The 26,440-nt window shown below is 51.0% G+C and overlaps 12 protein-coding genes across 12 annotated transcripts; 5 read left to right on the forward strand and 7 right to left on the reverse strand.

The window, feature by feature from the left end:
- Positions 1-1,589: 1,589 nt before the first annotated feature.
- MIND_01354100 (uncharacterized protein) lies at positions 1,590-2,594 on the reverse strand (the record flags this gene model as incomplete). Its single annotated transcript, XM_037369971.1, has 5 exons — positions 2,327-2,594; positions 2,166-2,266; positions 1,843-2,105; positions 1,710-1,778; positions 1,590-1,662 (listed from the first exon to the last, which is right to left on the reverse strand). The coding sequence occupies exons 1-5, from the start codon at positions 2,532-2,534 to the stop codon at positions 1,590-1,592; spliced, it is 714 nt and encodes a 237-aa protein (XP_037213527.1). The 5' UTR covers positions 2,535-2,594.
- A 762-nt stretch (positions 2,595-3,356) lies between these two features.
- On the forward strand, positions 3,357-4,722 carry MIND_01354200 (Acid protease; the record flags this gene model as incomplete). Its single annotated transcript, XM_037369972.1, has 12 exons — positions 3,357-3,614; positions 3,668-3,701; positions 3,749-3,824; positions 3,875-3,896; positions 3,949-3,996; positions 4,044-4,149; positions 4,203-4,218; positions 4,270-4,289; positions 4,336-4,396; positions 4,447-4,532; positions 4,586-4,628; positions 4,680-4,722. The coding sequence occupies 12 exons, from the start codon at positions 3,357-3,359 to the stop codon at positions 4,720-4,722; spliced, it is 813 nt and encodes a 270-aa protein (XP_037213528.1).
- A 30-nt stretch (positions 4,723-4,752) lies between these two features.
- Positions 4,753-5,358, forward strand: MIND_01354300 (Aspartic peptidase A1; the record flags this gene model as incomplete). Its single annotated transcript, XM_037369973.1, has 5 exons — positions 4,753-4,833; positions 4,888-4,927; positions 4,975-5,034; positions 5,087-5,218; positions 5,270-5,358. The coding sequence occupies 5 exons, from the start codon at positions 4,753-4,755 to the stop codon at positions 5,356-5,358; spliced, it is 402 nt and encodes a 133-aa protein (XP_037213529.1).
- A 65-nt stretch (positions 5,359-5,423) lies between these two features.
- On the reverse strand, positions 5,424-6,226 carry MIND_01354400 (Endo-1,4-beta-xylanase; the record flags this gene model as incomplete). The annotated part of the gene is made up of 3 exons (XM_037369974.1): positions 5,424-5,773; positions 5,823-5,887; positions 5,940-6,226. 3 exons carry the CDS (start codon positions 6,224-6,226, stop codon positions 5,424-5,426), a joined length of 702 nt encoding a protein of 233 aa, XP_037213530.1.
- A 1,574-nt stretch (positions 6,227-7,800) lies between these two features.
- On the reverse strand, positions 7,801-8,392 carry MIND_01354500 (Histone H4; the record flags this gene model as incomplete). The annotated part of the gene is made up of 4 exons (XM_037369975.1): positions 8,252-8,392; positions 8,129-8,186; positions 7,928-8,078; positions 7,801-7,876 (listed from the first exon to the last, which is right to left on the reverse strand). Exons 1-4 carry the CDS (start codon positions 8,276-8,278, stop codon positions 7,801-7,803), a joined length of 312 nt encoding a protein of 103 aa, XP_037213531.1. The 5' UTR covers positions 8,279-8,392.
- Positions 8,393-8,623: 231 nt separating this feature from the next.
- Positions 8,624-10,876, reverse strand: MIND_01354600 (1,3-beta-glucanosyltransferase; the record flags this gene model as incomplete). Its single annotated transcript, XM_037369976.1, has 10 exons — positions 8,624-8,988; positions 9,048-9,520; positions 9,571-9,639; positions 9,693-9,773; positions 9,825-9,968; positions 10,018-10,216; positions 10,269-10,285; positions 10,425-10,578; positions 10,634-10,681; positions 10,729-10,876. 10 exons carry the CDS (start codon positions 10,874-10,876, stop codon positions 8,624-8,626), a joined length of 1,698 nt encoding a protein of 565 aa, XP_037213532.1.
- A 1,232-nt stretch (positions 10,877-12,108) lies between these two features.
- MIND_01354700 (uncharacterized protein) lies at positions 12,109-14,766 on the forward strand (the record flags this gene model as incomplete). The annotated part of the gene is made up of 17 exons (XM_037369977.1): positions 12,109-12,481; positions 12,533-12,567; positions 12,613-12,661; positions 12,730-12,761; positions 12,817-12,891; positions 12,940-12,947; positions 12,997-13,015; positions 13,091-13,136; positions 13,179-13,205; positions 13,268-13,333; positions 13,466-13,605; positions 13,651-14,055; positions 14,108-14,302; positions 14,355-14,377; positions 14,439-14,568; positions 14,619-14,640; positions 14,690-14,766. 17 exons carry the CDS (start codon positions 12,109-12,111, stop codon positions 14,764-14,766), a joined length of 1,722 nt encoding a protein of 573 aa, XP_037213533.1.
- Positions 14,767-15,284: 518 nt separating this feature from the next.
- MIND_01354800 (Histone H4) lies at positions 15,285-15,868 on the reverse strand (the record flags this gene model as incomplete). The annotated part of the gene is made up of 4 exons (XM_037369978.1): positions 15,740-15,868; positions 15,617-15,674; positions 15,416-15,566; positions 15,285-15,360 (listed from the first exon to the last, which is right to left on the reverse strand). Exons 1-4 carry the CDS (start codon positions 15,764-15,766, stop codon positions 15,285-15,287), a joined length of 312 nt encoding a protein of 103 aa, XP_037213534.1. The 5' UTR covers positions 15,767-15,868.
- Positions 15,869-17,263: 1,395 nt separating this feature from the next.
- MIND_01354900 (uncharacterized protein) lies at positions 17,264-19,419 on the forward strand (the record flags this gene model as incomplete). Its single annotated transcript, XM_037369979.1, has 4 exons — positions 17,264-17,488; positions 17,542-17,742; positions 17,795-18,682; positions 18,736-19,419. The coding sequence occupies 4 exons, from the start codon at positions 17,264-17,266 to the stop codon at positions 19,417-19,419; spliced, it is 1,998 nt and encodes a 665-aa protein (XP_037213535.1).
- A 130-nt stretch (positions 19,420-19,549) lies between these two features.
- On the reverse strand, positions 19,550-21,744 carry MIND_01355000 (uncharacterized protein; the record flags this gene model as incomplete). The annotated part of the gene is made up of 9 exons (XM_037369980.1): positions 19,550-20,109; positions 20,158-20,277; positions 20,324-20,504; positions 20,551-20,739; positions 20,791-20,933; positions 20,980-21,011; positions 21,076-21,257; positions 21,306-21,445; positions 21,492-21,744. The coding sequence occupies 9 exons, from the start codon at positions 21,742-21,744 to the stop codon at positions 19,550-19,552; spliced, it is 1,800 nt and encodes a 599-aa protein (XP_037213536.1).
- Positions 21,745-21,960: 216 nt separating this feature from the next.
- Positions 21,961-22,991, reverse strand: MIND_01355100 (uncharacterized protein; the record flags this gene model as incomplete). Its single annotated transcript, XM_037369981.1, has 6 exons — positions 22,808-22,991; positions 22,569-22,635; positions 22,472-22,519; positions 22,306-22,423; positions 22,153-22,254; positions 21,961-22,104 (listed from the first exon to the last, which is right to left on the reverse strand). Exons 1-6 carry the CDS (start codon positions 22,914-22,916, stop codon positions 21,961-21,963), a joined length of 588 nt encoding a protein of 195 aa, XP_037213537.1. The 5' UTR covers positions 22,917-22,991.
- An 871-nt stretch (positions 22,992-23,862) lies between these two features.
- MIND_01355200 (Short-chain dehydrogenase/reductase family protein) lies at positions 23,863-26,095 on the forward strand (the record flags this gene model as incomplete). Its single annotated transcript, XM_037369982.1, has 8 exons — positions 23,863-24,119; positions 24,170-24,264; positions 24,320-24,587; positions 24,646-24,850; positions 24,911-25,067; positions 25,119-25,378; positions 25,437-25,662; positions 25,719-26,095. 8 exons carry the CDS (start codon positions 23,863-23,865, stop codon positions 26,093-26,095), a joined length of 1,845 nt encoding a protein of 614 aa, XP_037213538.1.
- Positions 26,096-26,440: the final 345 nt, after the last annotated feature.

The raw sequence follows: 26,440 nt of genomic DNA on the forward strand, positions 1-26,440 counted from the left end.
CATACAAGGCGCTCTCGGCACCGTTTGCGAGGCAGTTGATACTGTGATGTCATCTAAGACCCCTACCCAACGCGCTTTTGTCGCCGTCCGACCACCCGGCCACCATTGTGGAGAAGACACGCCATCAGGGTTTTGTTTTGTGAATAATGTTGCGGTTGCAGCGGCCCATGGTATGCCCTACTCCTGATTTCTTCACTTGTTTTAAAATACTGTGAATAGCGCATTTAAACCATGGAATCGACCGGGTTGTGATATATGACATCGATTTACACCATGGTCCGCTCATACCTTGTACCAATCTCGAGGGTACTAATGCCTGTAGGCAGGCAATGGAACACAGTCCATTGCCTGGCAAATCAATGAGGAGACGTATCGACAGACTCTAGAAAGCGAGGGTGGTGGACCCAACCACACAAAACGGGGTCCCAGAGTTTACTATAGTGCGCTCTTTTTTCTATTCTTCTCCCGGTAATATCTGACAATGTTCCCCAACAGGCTCGATCCATGATATATTATCGTATCCTTGTGAGGTAAGGCCCCTTGACGCCCGTTTGTACTCTTCATGTAGTTGTTGACTTGTCATACTAGGACGGTAAACCTGCTCTTGTCCAGGCGGCTTCGACATCCCTCCATGGAGCCCATGGTCAATTCATAGAAAATGTGCATCTTCAAGAATACAAGTCGGCCGAACACTTTGACGTTCTGTACGAGGAGGAGTATAGCAGAATACTGCGCCGGGCTGAAGAGTTTTTAAAGCAAACTGGCGGAGAAGGCGAAGATGTGCTTGTATTTATTAGGTTAGTGCCCAACACTCCATTTTCCGTTCTGGCCTGACATTATCCCGCAGTTGTGGAATGGATGCTTCGGAACACGAGTTGACTTCTATGTCTCGCCATAACCGCCGCGTCCCGACGACCTTTTACAATCGATTTGCCCGAGACGCACGAGCGTTTGCAGACAAATATGCCAAGGGGAGGCTGATCAGTGTGTTAGAGGGTGGATATGGTGATCGTGCATTAGCCAGTGGCGCCTTGGCCCACCTGGCTGGACTGGCTGGCCATTGCGAAAATGAGTGGTGGAGTGTGGAAAACTTGATCTTGGTGCGTCAAAAGCTCTCGGATGGACTGAAGTTCTAATGTTAATGGTAGCTGGAAAAGGCCACCAAAAGGAAACGCGCAGGGAGACAGTCTCTACCCCCGAAGAACGCGCATCCTTGGCTCGACAGAACTGTTGAGATATTCAACTCCATTGACGGCACTCCCATTTCTTTGTCGTCAGCGTCTGCGCGAACCGCTCCAATCCCGAGTGATAGGACCTTGAGAGAGCGCAAAGGAAAGAATTCTGCCCCGGTGTCGGCGAGTAACAGCCCTCGGCCTGCAAATCCAAAGCGTCAAGCGGCGAACAAGGAGAGAGACTCAGATAGCAGCGAGCTGAGTGATTTACCGGATTCGGATGGAGATGCAGCGCCGCTAGAAACGATCAGGGAGGAGGATCGGAAGCTTCCGAGGGTAATTTTAAAGCTTGGGCCTCAGCCAGCGAACGCTGCATGACGGACATGTGTATCCATTAATGTTTGTAGTTGTACTAGTCTACGAAGACATGACAATCCTTGTAGTCAAATGCCGACCACGACGCTTGACATCCGAAAATCCACTGTAAAATCTGCAGTTGTCATAAGAATGGAACGACAAGAAAGGGGGAGAACGAACAAGAATTGTCGCAAGGCGTCCTGCACAGTCATCATACCATCATCGGCCGTTTCCACCATCTGTTGTGCCCTATTTTGGATGTGTAAACGCTGGTCGCGTTGGCCGGTACAGTATGTCAGTGAAACGTACGCACGTTTCTTCGAAAGCCAAGAAGATGTCGAGGACAGTGACACCGCTGGGGTTGCTGACCTTGACCGGGAAGTCTTCGTCGAGCGGCGCCGGCAGGTCCGACAGATACATCCAAATCGAATGCACAGCGGGGATCGTGGCCAAGTCGTTGGCGGCGGGGTACGAGACGAGTTCGTCTAACCTGCAGTTCCAGTGATTGTGGTAGAGTCGCAGGCTTTGGATGTCCTCTCCGACCATGTACGAGATGATGCCCAGTAAAGGGTGGAGCTTTTGGTGTCCAGGAATCAAGTTAACAAGGTTCTAATATGGTCCATGTCGCGTACTAACCACCACAGGTTCTGGTTTGGTCTCATCAGAGACTTCTTTATCTTCTTCATTTTCATCTTCATCTTCATCGAGTGATTCATCCGAGTCCTCAGGCTCCAAGCCTTGAGACCGATATTGATAAGTCAGCAAAACTTGAAAGCCAAGGCGAAAATGTCACTGACCGATGTCCACATAAATATCGCTGGCCTTCTTGAATGTTTTGATTTTGAGAAGCGGATCTGTATTCACTAAATGCTGCCACGCCCTGCAAACTAGTGGAACAACGAGAAGCAAGTCGTCGTAGGATAGATGCGACAAGACTCGCACTAACAGCTCCGCAGGGAACACATCTAGAAGCGCAGGTTGCGTAGCTTGAAAAGCCTCCTCCATAACCACGGGGATGGACTGATGAAGGAAAAGAGCCTGAGCTTTTATATAGTCGCAATCGAAATATGATCTCCGTTTGACTTCTCAACAACTTCCCATGAACGCGATGTCAGCCCCTAGTTCGCAAGGCTTCGCAAGGCCGGATCGGTATCCACTACATCCTTCCACCTTCGACAAACGAGTGGGACGACGCGAAACAGCTCCCCAAAGCACACAATGATAATCACATGTGATAGAATTTGAACAGATTTGAACGAGAAGTTCGGAAGGGAAGTTTTCTGGCATTGGTAGTCTCTCCTTTGCCAGTGAGGGTCGCCGCCACCGATTGTGTCTGTGCCGAAGGGTAGCTTGTCCGACTAAAGAAGAAAAACGAAACCAGGTCGAAGAGACACTGCCACCGATGACGTAAGTCTCGACCACTTTCCCTCTTTCACTCTTGGGTTCTTACAGAACCTTGAGATATGCTTCGGCCCTCGACATACCAGGACGCCACTGCTAACATGATAGCTTCAATACAGCGCCGCTATCTATTGCACTCCAGTCCTCGAAATATCTCAATTCGCAACTTGAAATTCTGCGGCCTCGGAGATTGAGCCCTTCAATGCCTGCCACCAGAGAACCAGAGGCTAGATGATGTGAAATTAAGTATTAGTACTCACTTTTCCATCTCGTTCTTCCAACGTGAATTGTCTCGCTCTCTATCACCACTATATGTTTGCAGTCTCTGACTTTTGACAGATTCCGCATATACAGCTTTGGCTCGCTATATACGCAGACATTCGGCTCATCTCGAGTGCCCCCGCAGCAAAAATTCCGCCGTAGAACATGCACAAACTCTTATCCGCTTTCCCGTTGGCGTGCTACCTCCCAGCCGCCCTCATGCTCTGTGCTGCTGCCTCCACTTGGCCTAATGCCGCGATAACAGTGAAGAAGCACTTCAATAGCACTGCAGCACAACTCCGGAGCCGCGATCTGGCACGCATTGACTATCTCTACTCTCAACAAGCCAACGACAATGTTGACACCAGCCGAAAGAGACAATCGCAGACTATTCTCAGTGCTGGCGCTAACTCTCACTATACGGTTCGTGAACTTAGGCATTATTGAGAATGTTTTGAAACTTAACTTGCTCACAGGCATCGATCGGTGTCGGAAATCCGCCTACATTTTGTGAGTTAACCGTGTTTGAGTAAGGATGCAACCAATTTGGGGAACAGACAGCTTGATTGTCGACACTGGTAGTGGAAACACCTGGGTCGGCAGCACACGCGCATATGTCCAAACAAACACAAGGTATACATACTTTTATCCGTCTGTGACTACGCTTATTCATCAGACTTCAGTATCAACACTGGCGTCGACGTGGTATGTGCTGCTTCTACTGGCGGAATTTAGACTCACATCCTTTTCTCCACAGGAAGTTCCGTATTTCTACTACAGAGGCAACGGAAATAATGAGCTTTTTGTCCGCACTTCATTTGGAAGGTTCTTTCTTGACAGACGAATGTCTAGGGCACGGAATATCTTGACCAGGTCACTATTGCTCCTGGAGTCACGATCATCAACCAATCCATTGGCGTTGGCCTTCCCAGCTGGGAGGGCGATGATTTTGTCGGAGGTATGCTTTGTGTGTTCATTGGCTGTTAGCCCAGTTTTTTCACATGAGTGCAGTGGACGGTGTTTTGGGGTAGGTCGCGCACTCTCATTCAATACAAGACTTATGATCGGCAAATTACAGACTTGGGCCTGTAGATTTGAGTATGCGACTTGTTATTGCCGATGTCGAGACTGACAAGATTTGCAGCTATTGACACTTTAGAAACCGACAATTCGGAGGTCTCTACAGTCATGGACAACGCATTCAGGTCGCTATCCCACTGACCGCAGGCTCTGGTCATGCTGATTATATTTCAAGTCAAGGACTTGTCTCCCAAAATGTTATCGGCATCTCGTTGGAGCCTATTGATGTCAACGGCCATTTCAACGGCGAGATCACTTTCGGTGACTGACTTTGCATCATTGCCCCCCCAAAAAAACTAAAAAGCTTGTCTCAGGTGGTGTGGATCCCTCAAGATTTGTAGGGTCTATCAACTGGGTGTACGCTTTTTTAATAGGCTTGTCATCAACATTTTCTTATACTGGTTCTAGTCCCATCGGTATTATTGTGCCGTTCTCTAAGACCGTCCATTAAAAAAAGTAGAAACCAACTTCGATCTCTACTATGGTTACACGCAAACGATCAAGTATGGCGCCGGCCCAAACAGCGTTGTCATCCAATCCGGGCCTGCACGTGCTGACACTGGTTTGGTACCCTGGTTATTTTCCGTTCCTGGTATCTGAATACAAGCCTAATCAGGGACGACCCTCTTGTGGCTTGGGTCTAACGAGTTTGCAGCGTATGGACAGGCAATCGGAGCGACCCTTTCCACCGACACACACTTAGGCCTCTTCCAAATCACAGCAGCACAGTACCAGATTCTTCAGAGTTTGTTCTTCACTATCAGTGAGCCAACTTCTCGATAGTTTCTACTACTCGGAGCATTGAGGGACGCTAGACGGTGTGACATATGAGTTCCCGCCGAGCGCTCAGATATGGCCGCCGACACTAAACACTGCTATTGGTGGCCGTCCCGACATGATTTATCTCGCGGTTTCGAACATGCCCACGCCGGGAGGATGCATTGCCGGTGAGCCTTTGTCATGTCTTCGGGTTGATTAACGTTGATTGCTTGCCCAAGGCCAAGTATTTCTGGAGCGATTTTACTCTGCATGGGACAATACTAACCGACGGGTCGGATTCGCTAATACACCGTGGACATTGTCGTGAACTCAATGCGCGAGAAACAAATACATATTTGAACCATTTGATTTTGTACTGATGCAAAGTGTCCCTTAGCTGACCGTGACGGTGGCCTGGCCTGAGCTGCCCAAGCCTTCAACTGCGACGACCTGGTAGTTCATGGTGCCAAGCGGCATACCGAGCGACGCCCAGGCGTTGACGTGGTTTTGGACGGTGACGCTGCCGCTCGTGCGCTTGTTCTGGCGAACGGAGATGTATTGTTGGAACGTCGCAGTTCCCTGGATGGAAGGCTGGTTGACTTGCTGGTGCTCGTAGATGTCGTAGACACTTCCGTCAGATGTGACCGTGCCCTTGTGTGTGGTTCCAGGGTTGGCGGTGGCGAGGTTGAAGTTGTTCGATTGCTCGTTGATGTAGTACTCGACGAGCGGGCTGGTCGACCATCCTGATTCATCATCAGCCTCTCGTGCTGGCACATGATAGGAAGTACCCACCGTATACGGAAAGCAAAGACGCCGAGGCAGGATTCGGTCCCCATTGAGCATTGAAATTGACGACTCTTTAGAGGAAGATCATTTAGCGCGACGAATCTAAATGAAGCGAAGGCTCACTTGGATTTGCTACCGGGATTGAAACCTTGTCCAACTACGAAGTCCCCGGAGCCGCTCCACTGGATCTTGTACTGGCCGCCAGCGATGTTGGTGAAAATATTGCTGCTGAAGCCGCTAGTGGCAAAGTTGGTCCAGAAGAAGCCGTTAAATGTGCCTTGGCCGGTGCCCTGAACACCCCGAGCGGAAAGATCGGTAGAGGAAAAGGTAGCGTTGGTCGGAATCAGCAACGCAGACGCGCTAGCGACAGCGACAGCGAGGAGAGCGAAAGAAGAGGTGAAGAAACCCATGACTAGTTGGTCTTTTGGCTCAAAGGTGAGTGCTGTCCATCGTTGCTTGGCCTTTTATGTGGTGTCGCAGCGCGCCCCAAAGGTTTCGAAAGAAGTCGTTCTCGGTCCGTGGATAAACCACGGACACCTAATTACCTTGCCTTGGTTCACCTTGGTTGTCCTGCTGACTATCTGATGGGCGGGCCGCCCCTCCACGAGATCGGCTCTTTTTGAGACTTGGTCGAATTGTTGGAGCAATTTCGGGCGAAGAGTGCTGCGCTTGTGCCCGACGTCAAAGCTTCTTGTTGGCCCACTCAGAAAGAGACGCGGTTTTTAGGTCAATTGACACCACTAACACGTCACTATTGTGAGAGAATTGCAGGATATGGATTCAGTTTGTCTTGAACGGGTGCGATTGAGGTACAGAGCTCCACGCTGTTGACTGGTCGAAGTTTCAGAAAGCGTTGAGTTTGAGAAAGCTTCCGTGGTCACAGGCTCTTGATCAGAAAGTCACGCGGCGCTGCAACCAGACTTCTGTCCTCTGCACTGGAAGGACTCGGAATCTATATCCCCGGCTTGGGTCATAATGTCACCTACTCTTTGGCTGAAAACTGCGCATATCTGCAATCAAACGTCTGCACGAGCGACTACTACTCGATTGGGGGCACTCTGAATCTAAGTAAGCCCTCCTAGCATCATGATTTTTTGTCTAGCTTCAAATAGACCGGGTTCAAGTCCGGCTTGAGGCCTTGAGGGCTCGTAATATGGCCCATAAATCCCTCTATCTCTCAGACTGACATACTCTCACAGATGGTCCATCCCTCACAGTATCCGAATCATTACCAGTACTTGGAAGTTCTTCAATTGAAGTCTTGCAAGATGACCCTTGGATCCGAAATAGCCACCGCTTCGCCTTCGCATCTGCACCCATTCTTTGAAATGAACGATCGCCGTGACCTCGATAGTGGGAGAGCTTACCTGCCAAGGACAAGTGACCGTCGACGACCGATGCTCTCATCGACACGCACGCCTGGTTGTCTTCGATTCATTTGCCCGAAAGCCTGTTCGCCTATTTCTCGGCCTACCCTCAGGTTGCTTCCTCTCGAATGCGTGTCCCGAATTGGCAGCGTCGATATACTCTCTGGAGGGTAACAGTCGTTAGAATGCCACAAAATACGCTTGCAAACTCCAATCTCCTGACTATCTTGTAAAACGACATGGTTCAATCACTGGCAACATCCCGCCAGGTGGGAAACATGAAAGCAATCCTCAATAGACCAAGGGGCAGCAGGCTTAGACTTGTGCTAAGCGAGGAGGCTATGATTTCCTCGTAAGTAAAGAAACACAGTTACACTAACAGGCTCGCAGAAGTGACAAAGCCGCTTCGTCCGAATGAAAAGGACGAGACAAAGAATGTATGACAGACATTCATTGAGCTATGGTAACCGTAGAGTAGTGTGGACAAGTACATGTGTACAACATGAAAATACACTGGCAAAGCCAAGAGATGGTCCGTGCGCAATGCTACACGTCACGATCAGCTCAGGGTCAAACGAGGCTCTAGGTGACATACCACGCAACACCCCACATCTAGTTTAAGCCCCGAAACCGTAAAGGGTACGACCGGAGCGCTTCAGAGCGTATACAACGTCGAGCGCCGTGACCGTTTTGCTATCGTCATCGTCAGCAACAGCGTCGCTAAGAACAAGAGGGGATACTCACCGTTTGGCATGCTCAGTATAGGTGACCGAGTCGCGGATGACGTTCTCGAGGAAGATTTTGAGGACACCGCGAGTCTCTTCGTAAATAAGACCAGAGATACGCTTCACTCCTCCACGACGGGCGAGACGACGGATAGCGGGCTTAGTGATACCTGAAGTGAATGTCAGTGGTGGGCTGGGGTAGCGCAAGGCGAGAACGCACCTTGAATGTTGTCGCGGAGAATCTTGCGGTGACGCTTGGCTCCGCCCTTTCCGAGACCCTAACAGCGACGAGCACGACGATGAGCATGCCACATCCAAACTAAAAGACGATGATAGGACGCACCTTGCCACCTTTGCCACGGCCAGACATGCTGCTGTTGTTGAGTTGGGTGGGGGGTGCGAGTGTTGTTGTTGGATGATGATGAGGTCGACGGCGAGGTGTCGACGAGTTGGTGCTGGAGGAGTGAAAGCAAGAGTGTAAACGTGACAGTCACGCGTTGTTGTCTTTTATTGACGCGTCTTTCGTTCAGCACGTGAGCCCATAAAGTATCTTTGAAGTACTAGTGCCCACTCCAACGATGTCACAAGAGATTTAAAGATGTATATAGTTTTAATACTGCAGTAGATTAAGTAATTTCAAACGATTGCCGAAAATCTCAGTCGAGATACACTTCAAAGTCCGAGCCCCAAACCACAAATGCACTTAGAAGTGCATCTAAACTGTTAGTGTCCATAACAAGAGTGAGCCAATCCCCGCTCCCAGTGTTCCCACTCCGAGGCCAAGTTTCAGTCCACTGACACCACCATTTGTGTTGGAACCGCCGCCGTTCCCATTATTGTTGCCGCCGCCACTTCCTCCGCCCTTCCCACTCCCGCTCTGGCTCGGTTGAGAGACGGGCACCAGAACTGGCGGAGGCTTTGGGGTAAAGACCGCAGCGCTGGGTATACATTTGCTGGCAAGCGCTTGTGTGCCGGCCTTGCCATTTGGGTTGATAGTCGCATTGCCCGCGAAGCTGCATGCATCTGGAACGCCATGCGCGGCTTCGTAATATTGGGACATGACATAAGAAAGGCGAATGGCTAACGGAGACATTGTTAATTCACATTTTCCGTGGAAGACAAGAAATAACACGACTCACTGGGATCACACATCGCAACCTTGCCATAAACACCCTTGATTCCATCTGCCGAAATATCTTTGCACGGCGTTGGATCACCCATTTGCCCCATCAGTCCGCATGCGACACCAACCAAATTCCCCATTGTCACCGTATAATCAGCTTTGGGCGGCGCGAAACGACACATCAGGGAGTCAGCCAAGCAACCGCACGCATCATCGTCAGGCGTGGGTGGAAGGGCACCCGAAGATGTTGCATTGAGGCCAGTTGGGCAAGTAGGGAGGTTCGTCTGCGACACAGATGACTGCGCAGGTGTTTTGGGGAGTGTGGATGCAATGGCATTGTACTGCTTCGCAAGGTTGTTGAAGTCAGTGTTGGTGGAGACGCTACGATTGTCGGAGGAGAGCTTTGCCATGCCAAAATCGTGACCTCGGCTCATGACGGAGAAGTAGCTAAACGCAACGCCGCCTGACCAGACGTTCGTCATGGGAGTACTGGTTAAATTCGGTTGGTATAATCACAGGGTAACGAATGGACAACGGACCTGTACATCACCGGCACCTCCGTCCAAATGCGCGCAGGAGGATTGCAATTCAAGCTCCCAAACTCAGAGCTTGCAATCGAAGTTAGTTCTGTGACAATTCTTTTCGAGTTTTCAAGACTCACAAATAAGCGGCGACTGGATAGTCCGTGTACCGCGAATTCATACTATCGAACCGAGTTTTGCTGTCATCACCACACCATTCACTATAATACAGAATTAGTAAAAAAAAACATGCATGAAATAACTGGACAAACTAGTTGTTCAAACCGAATAAGTCGATGGCGGCGCCATGCCCGTCTGGATGATTGCATGCTAAAAAGTCGGCATTGTTGTCGACGAATGGGGGCATGCCGTCTATTGACGCGTACCCAACCAGAGCTGAGGATTGAATAGAGTTCCTTCCAAGTATTCTCAAGGCAAATCTTTCGGGATAGAAAAGAGACTTACAGATAAGCTTTGACATCTCGCGCAGCTGACAATATGAATGGCGCAGATTGTGAGCCACCAGACGGCGTCATGACCTCGTTGCCGACATTATATGCGAGAACATTGTCGTACTTTTTGAACGCGTCGATTGTACGGAGAAACTGGTCCAGCGTGTTGGTACTCCACATAGGAAGATTGGTGTCGATTGAGCCGTTGAGGGCTAGTCTCTTGCATCAGTCCGATAGGTATTCAACTTGAACGGCGCGTCTCACGGAGTGTTAGGTCCAAGCTGTAGAGACGTTAGCAATTATAGCATACGGATTAAAATCGAATGACGGCGTCGGGCGGCGCGGGAGAATCCACCGATATGTTGGCGCCAAACTCCAGCGTGCTGCCGCATAGGCGGGGAAGAAAAGAAACACACGCACATAACATAGATTCCCGCTTTGCTGAAAGCTTCCATACAAGCATCATGGTTGAGCGAGGCATTGGCTGAGTAGGCCCGGATAGCATTGACGCCCAATTGTTGAAGGAATGGCAAGTCTCGTTGACAAGCAGCGCCGTCAGCTAAATTGTCAACGTCTGGTAGGCTAGTCAATGATAGCTTTATGGAGGGTTGAGCAGAGAAGGAACGTACAGGTCGAGGGCTGATTCAATGGATTGTCGGGTCCAGGAATGACGAGGCCTGGAATACTCAGTGAATATCACTCATGAAGACAATCAGAGGCCAACCTTGCGTCTGGTACGCGATTCCTCGAATGAAAAATCTTGTCCCGTCCTCCGTATACAAGTACTTGCCTGTCCTCATCACTTTTGGGATGGCATTGACGAAGCCGCCAGTGAACGCAAATAGGAAAACGCTCGCGATGAGCCAGAGCATTGAGCAGGACTCTGATTCGAATATTCAAGGCGGAGGGAGCAGCGCAGGAAAACCAAAGGGTAAAATTGAAGACGAGAGGAAGAAGGAAAGATTTTCTCCACATACTTCGATACCCGGGGCTGCCTTCGTGTCGGTCAGATCAGACCGCGCGACCATTGACAGCTCAAGATGTACACATCCCTTCATGACAACGCAAATCTTTGCCCAAAAGAATGAGGCACCGAGGAAGGCGTCCGTCCAGAACAAATATATGGTGCCTATTATGCGAGAGCTGCGGGTATACACAGTTCAAGCTCAACAGCACTATTGTTTGTCTCCTTATGCGCGCTGACCACGGACAAGTGGTCCTTGGCACTGCCGTTGGGAAGGCCAGAGTCGAGACCGGAGAAAAGAAGGGTAGTGTTGATGCATTGATTGCTGATAAGCGCCGCCGCCATGCATGCGATAGGGTAGAAGAGGGAGTGCCACACGGGCGACACAGTTGGAACTAGGACGTAACAGATATGCGAAAACAAGGTTTGGCCATCGATAAAAAGAGGGGAAGGCAGGAGTTGACCAAGCGCTTGCCAAAATTAATCTCTCGACCTGGGAGTCGAACCCAGCTTTCGCGCGCACGAATGAACATGACAGGCGCGTGTACTAACCGATATACTAGTCGAGATGTGTTGAGCCTCCGCAAGTTGCACATCTGACATAGAACGCAAATTGCCTCAGCGGCGATCACGCAGCGCATCACATCAATGACAAGCACCGCACGGTGTGACTCACTGTGACACTCACAAAAAATTACCTCATCCCGATGACCGTCATCCAGTACTTGTGGATGCAACGCGCAGACGCCTTCGACCTAGTGCATGTCACAGAGATAGTTCTGTCCCGCTTCACACAAGCTCTTAGTTGGTCATTCAGGCTCAATGGCCAGTGGCATTTCCTGCTTCTACATAAATCCCTTCCAGACGCCGAGCCTCCACAAAAGACCCAAATATAAGGTTTTCTTATCCCATGTTTCTATCACACTTCTTCGTCGCTGATACTCTTTTACTTGACAACAGAAAACAACGACAATAGAACTTGAAGTACAATGCCCGTTGTTGTATTTGTCGATGGACCCACAGTGTGGCCAAATCGTTGTGCCAGAGTCCAAACACGGATGTACAGCCTTGAGAGCCTTATAAAGAGGAACTTCAGCTCGCATTCTCCATCATCCACTCTCCCGAAACTTCTTCTGAATCATGTCTTCTCAATCCGAGTCCCTCACCGTTCAACAGCAGGGCATATACACTACTCACACGCTAGTACCAATCGTCACAGCAAGTTCAATTGCCACGAATGACTCCCGGAGGCCCCTGCGGAAACGCTCAACACACACACTAACTAGGGCCGAGGAGGGACAGGGCCAAAGTTACCCCGAACCGATCGCTCGACGTCGGACAACCGTTGCATCACAGCAAAGCCTTCAAGGCGGCGTTAGAACCCAGAGTGGCTGGGAGGCTATCAAGAATGCGCTGGCCAGGGTCAACTGGAACAACCCATTCACGCCGGCAAAGAAACTTGCGCCGTCCCCCAATATCTCGACGAGTATCAGGAATATAATTTTTTACTCTTGTACGTCCACTTGTCCTCCGCTGCGTAGGGAAAGCTTCTCACGCACCACAGGGTTTAATCTTTTGCTTTCTTTCATACCTGTCTCGGTGAGCTCTCTGCAAAACCGCGCCTCTTGCCTGATCGCGTCCCAGTTTACACTTCATTTTGCTGTTCCCGAACAACATGCTGCGATCTTCTCCAGTGCGTCTACCGGTTTTGCCATTGGCCATGTCTGCGGGTGGTCATCTATATTCACATTATCACCACAGCATCCTTCATTGGTATCATTCCTCTCGCGCATGTCCGTGCCTTCCGTCTTCTCATGCTCGGGAAAATAACCGACATTTTATCACCAGCTTCTGTCGTTCGCGACCGAGGAGGTATCTCTCCGCGTGGGTCAGGCAATGGCAGGTCTAATAAACGCTACACTTGTGAGTTATCTGCCAGTGGATTTCGGAACCATTTCATTGGTATGGCAGGGCAATGTGTACGTGCGCTTCTGCCTCATTTTAAGCACGAGTTAATTCGGATCCTAGTGTGGAACTCATCGTGGCTGTAAGTCTTCGCGTCTCGGTTACGGCCTGATGTGTCGGCGCACTGGCAGCCTGAGATCTAAACCTTAATACTCAGATTATCGCGCTAATCCACTGTGAACTTGATATCGTTCAATCCTCCCGTAAGTTCTAAATTTACAGCCTTTGCTATCCTAATGTGCTAGTCATCGGCTCCATCCTTGGAAACCTCCGTACGCGGTCCATCATTGTTGCCATATTTGGTCCAACTGCTGTTACTCAACTCAATTGCTAGTACTGGTTCTTGGAATGTGTTTCTTCCTGGGCGGGATGAGGTTCTCCGAGCAAGGGTTCGCCATGGGTGCGTATTTATTTTCGTTCTCTGCAAATGCGTGCCGTAGATCAGACAAGGCGCTAGACAGTGCAATCTTCTAGCCCTTTGCCCATTTTCGGAATGCTTTCATCCGAACTCTTCGTGGCTAACAAATAACAGGCGCTGCACAGTTGAACAGCTCTCTCCTCACGCTCAGCGTCGTCGCCGTCCTCCTCCCGATGCTATACAAGTTCAGCGCCGATTCGAGCGGAGCGGACGAGATCCAAACACAGGTCCAAATCCTGCGCTTCAGTCACGGAGTGCGCTACAGTCTCTCTACCTGTCCAATGCTAACACCGTGTCAGATGGCCTTAATTTTGCTTTTCGGTAATCTTTCACTCCCATTTTCTTTCGTGTCTAACGCGCATTATGGTGCAGTTTATGGCGGTTATCTTGTATTTCAACTTGTTTCTCACAAGGAAGTATATGCCGACGACAGCGCTGACATTCTCATATCTACACCGTGGATTCGAGATCGCGTCAGCGCTGGGCAGTGCGAGTCCCCGACTGTCGAGCTACAGGTCTTTCCACCAACACCTACCACTCGCGTTCCCCCAGTGGCGCCAATGCAATGTGCCAATCTGACATCAGAACCGGAAGAGACTGAGTCTAGGACCGGGCTTCAAGCTATCCGCGAGCAAAGCGAACAAATCCCAACACCTGAATTGCACATTGCCGTTTGCCTCGGACTACTGGTTATCGTCACTGTGGTCAGACCCACTTCTACTCCTCGAAATCTTGCATGAAATTAACTATGCTCAGTTGGTCGCACTTGTGGCTGAATACCTGGTCGACTCAATCAATGGCCTGACCGAGTCCGGCAAAGTCTCCAAGGCATTTGTTGGCATTGTACTCCTCCCGATCGCTGGTAACATTGCGGAACATGTCTCCGCCGTTACGAGCTCCGTTAAGGACAAGCTGACTCTGAGCCTGAGCATAGCTGTCGGCTCAAGCATCGTATGTATCTTCCTTCGTTATTTGACTAGCTGATGATTTATTCCTTTCCTAGCAAATCGCCTTATTCGTTATCCCGTAAGCAACGATCCACCTCTGCTCCGCTTCATCTCTCTGACTCTTGCCACGGTTCTCGCAGCCTTATCGTCATTGTCGGCTGGGGCGCTGACAAACCTATGTCCTTCCTTTTCGATCCCATGCAGGCCGTATGTCTCCTTCTCGCAGTCCTAACCGTCAATTATGTCGTCGCGGACGGCAAGAGCAACTGGGTGCGTTTGTAAATACATCCCAACCGCCTTTCGACTAACCCCACAAACAGTTGGAGGGCATGATCTTGATTGGTGAGTTCGGACAACCTATTCCCAACCTGTAAGCTGAGAGCCCTTCAAGCTCTCTACTGCATCATCGGCACCCTGTTCTTCTTCTACTCTACACCGACTCAGGCGATCGCCTTGGCCTGCAAGTGAAAGGACTACCAGTTGAATCGAGTCTTATCTTTAATGAAACTGGTCGGTTTTCTCCGATGGACTTACTTTTTTTTACAAGTTGCTTATGCTCTATGCATTGTGATCACTCTTTCCTGCGTATATCTCACTCAATCGTTACTATTGTATCATACACCTCTGTAGCACCATGACAGCAAAGGACATTCAATTCAGCTTTATGATCACTGACGAGGCTGCTCTAATCATCGCATGACTATAAACCGAATAAGGACAAGCAATTAACAGCTTTACTAGATGGACCCCGCTACGCTCTCCGATTCGGGACCACTGCGGTAATCTATCCCTACATACGGATGGAAAGGATAATACCAGGAGGTATTTATTCATTCAATAGAGGATGGCAATAAGACAAGGGTACATTGGGTACAGTTACAAAGACAAGATAAGAATAACGGAGCCGATGGTCTGTGCGCAATGCTATGAGTCATCGTCAGCTCAGGGTCAAACGAGTGTTAGGATGGTAGCATACCATCTCCAGTCTAAGCCCCGAAACCATAGAGGGTACGACCGGAGCGCTTCAGAGCGTACACAACGTCGAGCGCTGTGACCGTTTTGCTGTCGGCATCGTCAGCAACAACGTCGCTAAGAATAAGAAGGGAGGGATGCTCACCGTTTGGCATGCTCAGTGTACGTGACCGAGTCGCGGATGACGTTCTCGAGGAAGATTTTGAGGACACCGCGAGTCTCTTCGTAGATGAGACCAGAGATACGCTTCACTCCTCCACGACGGGCGAGACGACGGATAGCGGGCTTAGTGATACCTGAAGTGAATGTCAGTGGTAGGCTGGGGTAGCGCAAGGCGAGAACGCACCTTGAATGTTGTCGCGGAGAATCTTGCGGTGACGCTTGGCTCCGCCCTTTCCGAGACCCTAACAGCGACGAGCACGACGATGAGCATGCCACATCCAAACTAAAAGACGATGATAGGACGCACCTTGCCACCTTTGCCACGGCCAGACATGCTGCTGTTGTTGAGTTGGGTGGGGGTGGGAGTGTTGTTGTTGGATGATGATGAGGTCGACGGCGAGGTGTCGACGAGTTGGTGCTGGAGGAGTGAAAGCAAGAGTGTAAACGTGACAGTCACGCGTTGTTGTCTCTTATTGACGCGTCTTTTCAATCTCCGCTGAGCACGTGATTTGAATTCCACCTCGTCACGTTCTGTCCCATCGGCACGCATAAATAAGTAGTGTCAAGCGTATTAGTTATGGCTAGATACCTATGCTGTGGGCACCGGAGGGAAAAAATATTAATTCCCAAAAAAGGAAAGAAGGAAGGGGAAAAAGAGCGAGAAAGAGAATTTGTCGATGTCCTACTTACATGAGACTTGAATGGATTGATTTTAACCTCAAATCCGACCAATTTCACAATTCAGATTGGCGTTGGCGCGTTAGTTATGAATACCGTGAGTCTTGCACCTTATAGATCGCCACACTATCCTCCCATAAGTATCTAGCCACTGAGGCACACCAAACGAAACACTGCGCATTATGTAAACCTGCGCTGGATGCTCATTACTACTTCCTCGCTGGACTGCTTATTATAGTTTTCTGACGCTGTCACCGCCAGCGACCCAAATATTTGGAGGAAATTAAGCGTTAATTTATCCAGTCATAGACTGATAGGCTAGCATGAAATAGCTAGCGTCGCCAAATCGCTTGCGATTGTTGAGCAAATGACCCACATGTATATTTTGATACCTGCGCCTGAAGCTCAAGTTTCCGAAAGCTCTTGTAGTTGGCAGACACACCCAAAAATATGCCTGAGGTTGCCCCAGAAAAAGAAATAAATGGCGGAAGGTTCAAATGAAGCGATGACGCAAGCTGTGTTCGTAAGTGAATTCCGGGTCAGGCCCGAAGCCGATATCAACGATGCGATGCGATAGATCCCCACAAACGTGTGCTCTGCCGGTCTATCCCCGAATACACCGAAAGTTGTGAGGAGTCGTAGAAAAAAAACCATGAACACCAGTCCAGTTCGCAGCAGTGGGAAAGTGGAGATAGAAGCAGCGGCGTCGAAGCTGCCAAGACCAGGCCAAGACAGCGCGGTGGCGGGGAGAACCGAGTTAGCCTATGCTTATACGCGAAAATAGCCGGCAGTGATGTCCGTTTCCTCTTGCTCTCATCCCCCTCTGAGTCTGACGCCCACTTTACAAGGTCGCGTTACTCACTACCCGCTTTCCCCCGAGTTTGCCTCGACGCGGGTCAAAGAGGGGCTATCCGTCCCCGCAAGAAGGCCCAGGCTGCTTACCAACGACAAACCGGGGAGGCGACGGAGACGACTAGCTCGTTATTGCATTGATTGAGGTGCTTGTTTGCCTTTTGCCTGCCTTCAGAGGACACTCACAGGACACTAGAAATTGAAGTGGCAGAACCAGAGGTAGGGTCTACGGAACTAGAGATATAGTCCTTGGAAACTGATAAGTCGTCAGCGCGTTTCTCTTTCTGCTACCACCTTTCCCATGACTGCCCAAGCCCACATTGGCGTCACCGGCACAGTCCCCCCTCTAGAATGGGACTGGGATATCGAACATGCAGACCGGAAGCGCGAAGCATTGGCCGACAAAGCCCAACACGGCGCGATGCCGTTTGAGGTGGACCGCCGAGTGTTGAAGGACGTGGTTTTGGAGCACATGAAGACCCCGGTGGCAAGGATTGTCTTTCTCAGTGCAGGCACATTCCACAAAGTGAGTTGTCTCATTATTACTCACCTCCCGTTCAACCTCCGATACTTTGTCAGGCCTACCTCGTTACGCTCACATCCTCGCACCAAGTGGTCGCACGAGTGGCGCGCCGTTTCATGCCGCGTCTCAAGACCGAGTCCGAGATAGCTACTCTGCGCTATTTACGAGAAAAGACGCAATTATCTGTCCCCGAAATCCACCATTACGACTCCAATCCATATAATCGTCTTGGCGGAGAATACATCATCATGTCCAAAGTGTGTAGATGATGCTTATACCTTCTCGTTCCAACAATCATGTCACTTTCAGGCTCCAGGAATTCCTCTGTCGCAAGCCTACCATTCCATGCCCTATGCGAAGCTCGTACAGCTGATGGACAACCTTGCAAAGCTCTATATTCCGCTCTTTGGTCACCGATTTCCCCGTATAGGCTCACTCTACAATGGTCCGGATCCAACTACTCCATCCCCCTCAACCAGCAATTCACCAACACCCACTCTTACTCGTGGATCTTCGCTTGTAATGTCGTCTCTTGCAGAGAAGCTTACCCCGCGAGCGAATCAAGAGCCCTACACGGCTTTTCCGTTCTCCCCTACCCTCACCCCCCGCGTTCCGGCATTCTCCAAAGATAAACAGCCCTTTCATGTGGGCCCAATCATCTCCTGGCCATTCTTCGGCACTCATCGAGGCGACCTGCCCTCCACCGATGTCCCCCGCGGCCCGTTTTCGTCCTCACAAGAATACTTTGCCGCCTGCGTAAACCGCGAAATACTCGGCGTCCAACGTGAAAACGCCGGGTCCGCAGCCGGCCATAAGCTTCACCTGGACCCTGCCGAGATCAGGAGCAGTCGCCACCATCACGTTGCTGGTGTGCCTGGAGACGAGAGCGACGACTCAGATGAGTGGGACCTAGAGGAGAGTGAGGACGAGTGGGAGGGCCCTGGAGATGTAATGTACCGTGACTATCGAAGGCAGCAACGGAGTACCTTCCTGATCCCCCACATGAACCAGCGTGAAGATGCTGTCAGGAGAGAAATGGCGAGGTGGATGGGTGTGATGGAAACGTTACGCGCCGAATGGCGAGCTGGAACAGAGAGGGTCGGTGTTGGCGGCAAGCAGGACGAGGAGTTTGCTCTCGACGCTCACGATATGAGCCTGGAGAATGTCTTTGTGGACAGCCAAGACCCGTCCATTATTGTATGTTTCCCCAATCAACGTCTTTCTCAAGTCTAACACGTTATCACTTGCAGACCTGCATAATCGACTGGGAATCAACAACCACACGCCCACTCTGGGCAGCCGCACATCTCCCTGCCTTCCTCCAATCATCTCCGTTCACAGCCAAACTCTTCCGCGAAGCAGTTGGTCGCCTCGCATCATCAGACGGCTCCAAAATGCCGTTGCTTGCCCGAGAATGGCTCCACCACGAACGGACCGGCATGCGTCTCCGAATGGCCCATCGCGTTGTCGAATGGGACGGCTGGGAAGAGGGTCTGGTCGACAGCATTCTCGGCCCCCCAGAGGCGGAAGAAGAGTGGTATCACGACCCGGATACAGTCGAGCAAGATGCCGGCTCTCCCGACAGCGACCTCGACGAGTCTCTTTCCGAAAGCCTCGAGTCTGAAAAAGACGGCTCTCTCCTCGGCGAGAGTCTTAGCCGCCGACGAGACAGCGGGGAGAAAGCAAAAGCCGGCAAAGGCGGCGCTGCCACCGGAAAACCGACCAGCAAGCTTTTCGCGAAGAACCTTGAACGCGAGAAGGAGCAGATGCTTGATACGACTGGCGACATTTGTGGCGGACGTGGGGGCGAGCTGGGTCGGAGGTTGGAAGCCTGGCTTACGGTCAGCGAAAACGCCAGTCCTGAGGAGACGGCGAACGGCTATCAATGGCCCGAGGGCAGTGACCCTGGTAACCGCGCGCTCGTCGAAACATGAAAAAGGAAGGAAGGACCATTAAAAAAATGCACCAATCGTATCTGGGTCTTCTGTCATTTGCACAGTTACATACATACCAGCTGCATTTCCGTATTCACAGTACACATCTTCGTTAATATATCGCCGTGGCTTACTTCAAGTTACCGGCTTTTGCGTCCCTCATCGCTTCCCCGCCTCTTGCTTTCCAAATTCCCAGCTCCTTCTCCAGTCGCACAATATCTTCCCTGACCACACGTCCTATATCTCCGCCCTCGTTAGCCACACCAAACCCAATTTTCAACTCCTCACGAGCGAGTAATAATGTGTCCAATGCCAGTCGTAGACGAGCTGAGCCACTCGGAGGAAATGGACCTGGAGCAGCTGTTGGTGGAGACAAACGGGGTTCCGGCTCATCTACAGCCAGCAGTTTCCCTAGTTCCGCTCGCGCCAAACCCCGCACGGGATGCCCATATGACATGATCATGTCCAACCCAGCACAGACTTGTGTAGCGGTAATGACTGCCTCATCCAATATTTTCTGTGCTTCGGCAGCGGCCAGGGAAGAGGAACTTGAGACGATTGAGACATCCTCGATGAGCATTCCCAAATGCAGCCTGCGCAGAGCAAGCAGTGGATGGGAAGCAGGAGTAAGCCCGGCGGAGGCGAGAATGGGGATAAGATTTGTCGTTAGCTGCTGGGACTTGCTACGATCTGTGAATGATAAGCTTGAGATGAAGGAATGTCAAGCACGATATTCACCAGAAAATTGGACTGTTTGGGCTTTGTCAAGCCCTTGCTGACCAACTCGTGTTGCGTCCAAAACTGCATCGGTGTCGCGAAGCACAGTATTGCAGGAGTCGCATTGTGACAATGGGTCTTCTATCGAATACTGAGTAGGTGTCATAGTAGGAACTAGTGAAATTACCTTCAGTCGGCATGGGACACAACCCGCCACATCGTTTGGAGCACCAAACGGACTCTCTTGGATCTGCCCGCTTCCCTTCCTGTCCGCAGAGCACGCAAACACAATCGAAATTGTAGGTTTCTTTTATTGCATGTTGGCGTTGGATTCGTGGCAGAGTGGTGTCAATGTAAGCCGTTAATATCTAATACAGTTGATTAGACCATAGAGAGAAGGAAAATAACACTGACTTCTTGGCCGGCCTCGACCTCGCGGATTGTGACGACATGCAAAATCGGTTCTTTGCCTCTATCGCTCCCCGAAAACACCACAACAGCGTTGGGTTGACAGGAATGGTTGATCAGGGCGACAGGCGGAGAGATGCAGGCGCCAATGGGTGTCAGATCGGGGGCGCTCAAAGTGAAGGTATTCGGGGTGAACTATAACATGAAACTATTAGCAGATTTCACGAGCGTTCAATCGACACGAACTTTGGCAACAATTTGGGCCAATTCTGCACCACTGTTGATCCCAAATTCCGCCAACTCTTGCGGCGAGCTGAGGCCAAGGAACCGTACAAGAGATAATGCAAGATGGGTGTGTTGTTCTTGGGCAGAGGGCGTGGCAGGCGGATCTGGAATGCGAACTTTGGTAAGCTTTATTAGAATACGAAAAGCTACTCACGCGCTTGCATAGCGTCAATTTCTTGCGCCTATAGTAAACGGTCAACAAAAGTGACTCTTGAAAAAAAAGAAAGCCAGCACCCACCCACTCACCTCGCTAGACCCTTCCTCCTCTTCCGCCACATCATACGCGCAAGGCAACGAACCGCATCGCCGGGGATCGCGACTCCCTGTGCCATATCTTCGCTTGTTTCTTCAGTCGCAGATGCGGGTATGCAGCGACGCAAAGCGGGACATTCAAACTTGTGTACTGGCCAGTCAGCGGATTGGCACGTCTGTTATCGGCGTCAATATGGTCAACCGCGGCCAATAAAAGCACAGACCGCGTCGCAGTAGTAAACCATCTGGCATTGCGTGCATCGCAGTGGAGAGACGGAAGCGCTGGAGCATAAAGAGCAATATGTACTCAGTTTGCCGCTCGAAAGAGCCGCCGCATAGGGCAGAAGAGCGAGGATATTCTGGCCTAGTTGGTGTCAAGGCGAAATTTTCTTCCTGATTGGTTGACATACCAGAAGGAATACGTTGCTTGGTCCACAGCCCACGTCCTTTTGTAGCATCCGTTTTAACCTCTAGTAAAGAAGAGGGAATGGACTTGTAGAGTGTTGGTGTAGAACCAAGAGTTGGGTCAGGATTGGACACTTGGTGCTCGATTGAGTCTTCTGCAGCTTGTAGACGCGTACTGAGAGGATCTGAGGTGACATACGAGTGCCTGGCATGCGTGTTGCGCAAGTTGCGCGTAGCCTTCAGTTGGGCAAAAGACATGATATGATGACTGTTGGAGACAAAAACAGGCTTATGTCATCCTCAGTTGCGGGTAAAGGATAGGATAAAAGTTTGTTTCGATCGACAGACATGGAAAAGACAGTAGGTACGTAGGGTATGCGACGACTAGTAATAGTAAAATGTGGGGAGGGACAGAGAGACACAGGTCCATATGTAGTAGGAATCGTCACATTATCATTGGGCCAACAATAGCACTTAGAGGGCGAGGCGAGCAGCACCCAAAACCGCGGCACCAAGAACGCCGGCGACGCCAAGATTGCGGGACGAGACGGCGGCGTTGCTCTTGGTGGGAGGAGAGCCAGAGGAGGTAGGATTGCCAGTTACGACGGAAGCGCTGCCCTACAAAATATAAGCTTCACTGGAGCAAATGGAATCAGTCAAACACACCCTGCTGACTGTGGCACTCGCTGCGTCAACGGGAGTGTTGGTCGCAGGCGGGTATCCGGCGCTGAGAGCTTTGATCTCGAAGGGGTCAGAGACGGCGTAGATCTATATGCACATTGTCAACATCTTTTTGGTGGGAGAAACGAAAGTGCTCACCTCCGTGGCGTTGGTGATGCTGGTGAGTACAATAGTGTAGCCGGTGCCGACGGGTGCGCGACTAAGAAGGTTGGCCGTGAGGAGCTGAGCGCAAACGTAGTTCGGCTCGACGGAGATACTGGAAATGGCGTCAGAGACGGCTTAGCGGATACGAAGGAAGACGCACAGTGCGGTTATGGCGCTGATGGTGCTGGCCGTGTCGGTGTTGTTGAGCCTGAGAGAAGAATTAGTGGACAGGGATCGGAGGAGGTGAGTCGGCGCACCAGACGGTGAATTGGGGAATTTGGCTCTGACTGCAAGTCCAGACGACATTGTTATCCTGACCTTGCACTGCAACAGAGTCAGCAAAGAGTTCAACGGAGAGGACGGATGAAGGAAGGAAGAAAAAGAGGAAAAAAGAGGAAAAATATTCGAGGAAGACCCTCCAGCCTTAACATAGCCTAAGGTGAAGTAGGCAGGGGAAAGAGAATGTCGGCGAGATGAAAAAGAAGGAAAGACATACACCACCAAAGGTTGTCGCCACCAGGCGCAAGGATCTTCAGACCGTTGGTGGAAACGGCGGCCGAGGCAGCACCAGCAAGGGCGAGAGCAAGAGCAGCGTATGCGCGCATTTTAAGGCGGGTTCGTCGAGGAAAAGGTGGAGGAGGAGGGCGGGGGAGGTGAGGGCGACGAGGAGAAACGTCTGCTGTCATCGGCCTGGATTCACCTGGCGGCTGATCTCGGCACTGGTCACGTGCCTTGGCAGCAACTTGGCAGCTTCGTTTCACCTTTCATCCAGCAGTTTTTGCAGTCCGAGCCATTTGCGCGCGGATGAAAGGGACCCACAACAAAAGATTTAGGCGCCGGCCAGGTTTGGTGTATGCTAAAGGAAGATATATCGAGCCTCAATTTATCCACCGGCAACTTGAAATTGGGCTTGCCACAGCAACTACTCACTTAGAGGCTCTGTCGTCTCAAGGGGCATAAACTCAGCCCAGAATACCCGCTCCAATATATACCCCGTGTCCTCGACCCAGTATTGACTTTCAGCCTCCGCCACCGCTGGATATAACTCTGCATCCGTTAGGGAACCAGAAGTTCAAGTTGTAGCGGCGAATCGTAAGAATCCTACATGAATAACATTCTTCGAGCACTAACCACAAAATCCGTTCAGGACCTCCAATATTTGCGTTTTCCGAGTGCAGACGACTCATGGTTGATCAGCGCTTGCTATTGAATGGGAAGATGATGTTTCCCCGCAGCCTGGGAATCTATTCAAGTTCGGGGAGACTGCTGACCGTCTTCTAGGCCAATACAGCTGCAATCGTTTGCTCAATGCTAGATACTAATGTGATCGGCGGTGGAAGTTCACGTTTATGACCACTGCGCTGATAGTCTGCACAGCGCTGGCGCGAGCCAATTTGGTGCATGACCGGTTGTGTCGATCTATGTTATCGAAGTCCGACAGCCGCTTCGAAGAATCGAATTGACTTTGATCTTCGCAGACAACTTCCCACAGGCTCGTTCAGCCAGGCACTGATATAAGGACAAGCGAACACAGACAATACCCAGGGCATTATGGCTTCGCTCTACGCTCAGGTGGCTCGGTCGCTTGTCCTTTCGCTCTACTCGCCCGAGCCGCGAGTCTATAACCTCCGACTCCTCCTTTTCTCTAATGCGGTCGCCTTGGGGCTCGCAATTTATTTCATGACGGCGGTCTATGACAGCAACTACTTAGCGGGCAGCTTCACCTTTGACTGGAACAAGCTATGGTGGACACAGCTTCCTCGGGCTTTTGCGGCACACATTGTGGTCTTCATTCACCATTCTACTGTGTCAGTTCAAGCTCGTTTAGTTTGGGTCGGCACTAAAAAACCTAATCTAGTGTTGTCCTTGCCTTCAAGGTCGCCCATCTTAAAGACATATACACGCTGCTTGTCGTGGTTACCGACTTAATCCTCATCGTTCTGGAGCTCTATTGTGAGTAATCGGTTTCCTGAGGCGACTTATTTGATATAAAGTATCATTGCGCCAGTGTTGGCGACTTTCCAGGACTTAATATTTCTGCTCGTCTCTGATCCAGTGGGCAATGTCCAGCTGCACTATCTGCTGGGCTATATTCCCCTCATTTACTCCGGCTTCAACATCATCGTCATGGCCTGCCTTGGGATCTTCCTCATATTCCGCGCGGCGAGTGGCGTCAAGTCCAGTTGGAGGTTTCTAGGAGGATGTACCATCGCCAGTCCACCATATAGCCTCCGCAGTGTTTTCATGAACCGCTCTGTGATGCGGCCGTTAATCAGGTGCCGGACTTCTTACCTCTTTCTTTCCATTTGTTTTTCGATCTGATTTAATCTTTAGAGGAGAATCATCCATGATCATTGCGCCGCGGGCCATCCTGATCAACATAGTAACAATTGGCGTTATCGGGTTCGCGGTCTACTCCATCGTGCTGCGGCCGCTTGACTCCCAAGTGTATGTGCGCACTTTGTCTGGGACGCAACTCGATAAGCATTGGAGCGTTCCCGACCCCAATGTCTTGTCCGGAAGGCTTAACTTCATGCTGGTGTGTTTCCTCTTAGTTCACGAATTTCTTGCTTATTATATCCGCGGCCTCGCTGTGTAGGAAAACGTATTATTAAACCAGCCCTTGCCGCCGAATGAAACCAACTATAGCAGTAGCGCATTCAAGGTAGTCTATACCGCCACCACTCTCGACGGATACCGCACACGAACATGCGGTTCATTAGACCTTTCAGAATCGGGAGGATTCGAAACCAGTTGTAAGCCAATGAACTTGAAATTTGGTCAGGTTACTAATGAGCGAACGTCAGGCTCCTTCGGCTGGAACGAGATCGCAAGCATGGAATTCCGGGCAGCTATTCCTGACACCGGCGTTCCCGCGACCATGGCTGCCCTCGATGTCGCGCTGATGCCCTGGTCGACGCGGAGATCATACCTCACAATTTCGCAGATTCTGGATCCTCAGGTTAGAGCGGCGCGGAACAGCGGCCAGTCGCTGTTCCTCGGGATCAACACGACCATGCGTGCCTCACTCGGATGGGTCAAACGGGAGCTGAAGACAAAACATCCGGTGAGATCAGCCCATCCGAGTCGCCATTCATATTACAGCCCAACTAATTTGATACCAGGAAGTAGTATACGTCCCGCACTTCATGACGCTTTCGTCGGAGCCGACGCAAGGAGAGTCGAGTCTGGTCATCATCAACATCCAGCCACCGCGAATCATCAGAACCGATGTGGAATACACAGATGCGTCGGTTTTAGACGGGATCACGTCCGTTGGTGGCTTCTGGACGTTCGTGGACGGCATATTTTCCTTCCTGTTTGGCGCGAGTGTGCTCTACTTTGGTTTAGGTAAGCCATAACTCAGACAACGCTGGCTTATTTCGCTCATGCATATGCCACGCCAGGGCGGCGCCCCCTCAGTGCGCTCGGTTTCGTGCACGTGTTCCAACGGAATCAGCTCGTGCGCAACTGGAACGATGATTTCCCGGCGCTGCGCACGGAGGGCGGGGCGCCAGGATCCACGTCTGCTGGAGTTGTCGCGTTTTTACGGGAGCGACTTGTCGACATTGATGTTGTGACCGGCGCTCAGTCCGACGCGGCTACTGCTGCCCATGGAGATTCTGCGAAGGAAATACTGGTGCCAGCAACCAGCGGCGACCTTGAAGCCGGCGCTAGCCCGCTCCGAGGCACGGCCCTGACGACGGACGATACCGTGTCTGTGCCTTTGTTACACGCCCATGATACAGTCGCGATGACGACACTGAACCACTCTTCAAGTTGAATCACACAGAATTTCAGTGTAAATGTCTGTGAGCCCGAGGTTTATGCAAACTTGAATATCAGCCTTGTGGTGTCGCAGTGCATATGCATCCTGATTCATGGGAGCGGCGCGCCGCAGCGGGACGTGCATTTCGTGCCAGTGGACGAAGCAAAAAAGTACTAATGTAAGTCACCCAGTCTCATAACTGGTGCGGCCGGCCGCGCCGAACCGTGCGCGCCGGCGTGTCGGCGGCGCAAGGCACCAGGTGTCCTTTCTTCGGTCAACTTCGGTGTTTTCAATGCAAATGAGTATAAGTATTAGCCGCGCTCGGTCCCGGCCCAGGCAGATGATTCCGCCCGCCGCCTG

The sequence above is a fragment of the Mycena indigotica genome, assembly GCF_014461135.1.
Source record: "Mycena indigotica strain 171206Taipei chromosome Unknown Mind.scaff0016, whole genome shotgun sequence".
In the NCBI taxonomy this organism is placed as follows: domain Eukaryota; kingdom Fungi; phylum Basidiomycota; class Agaricomycetes; order Agaricales; family Mycenaceae; genus Mycena; species Mycena indigotica.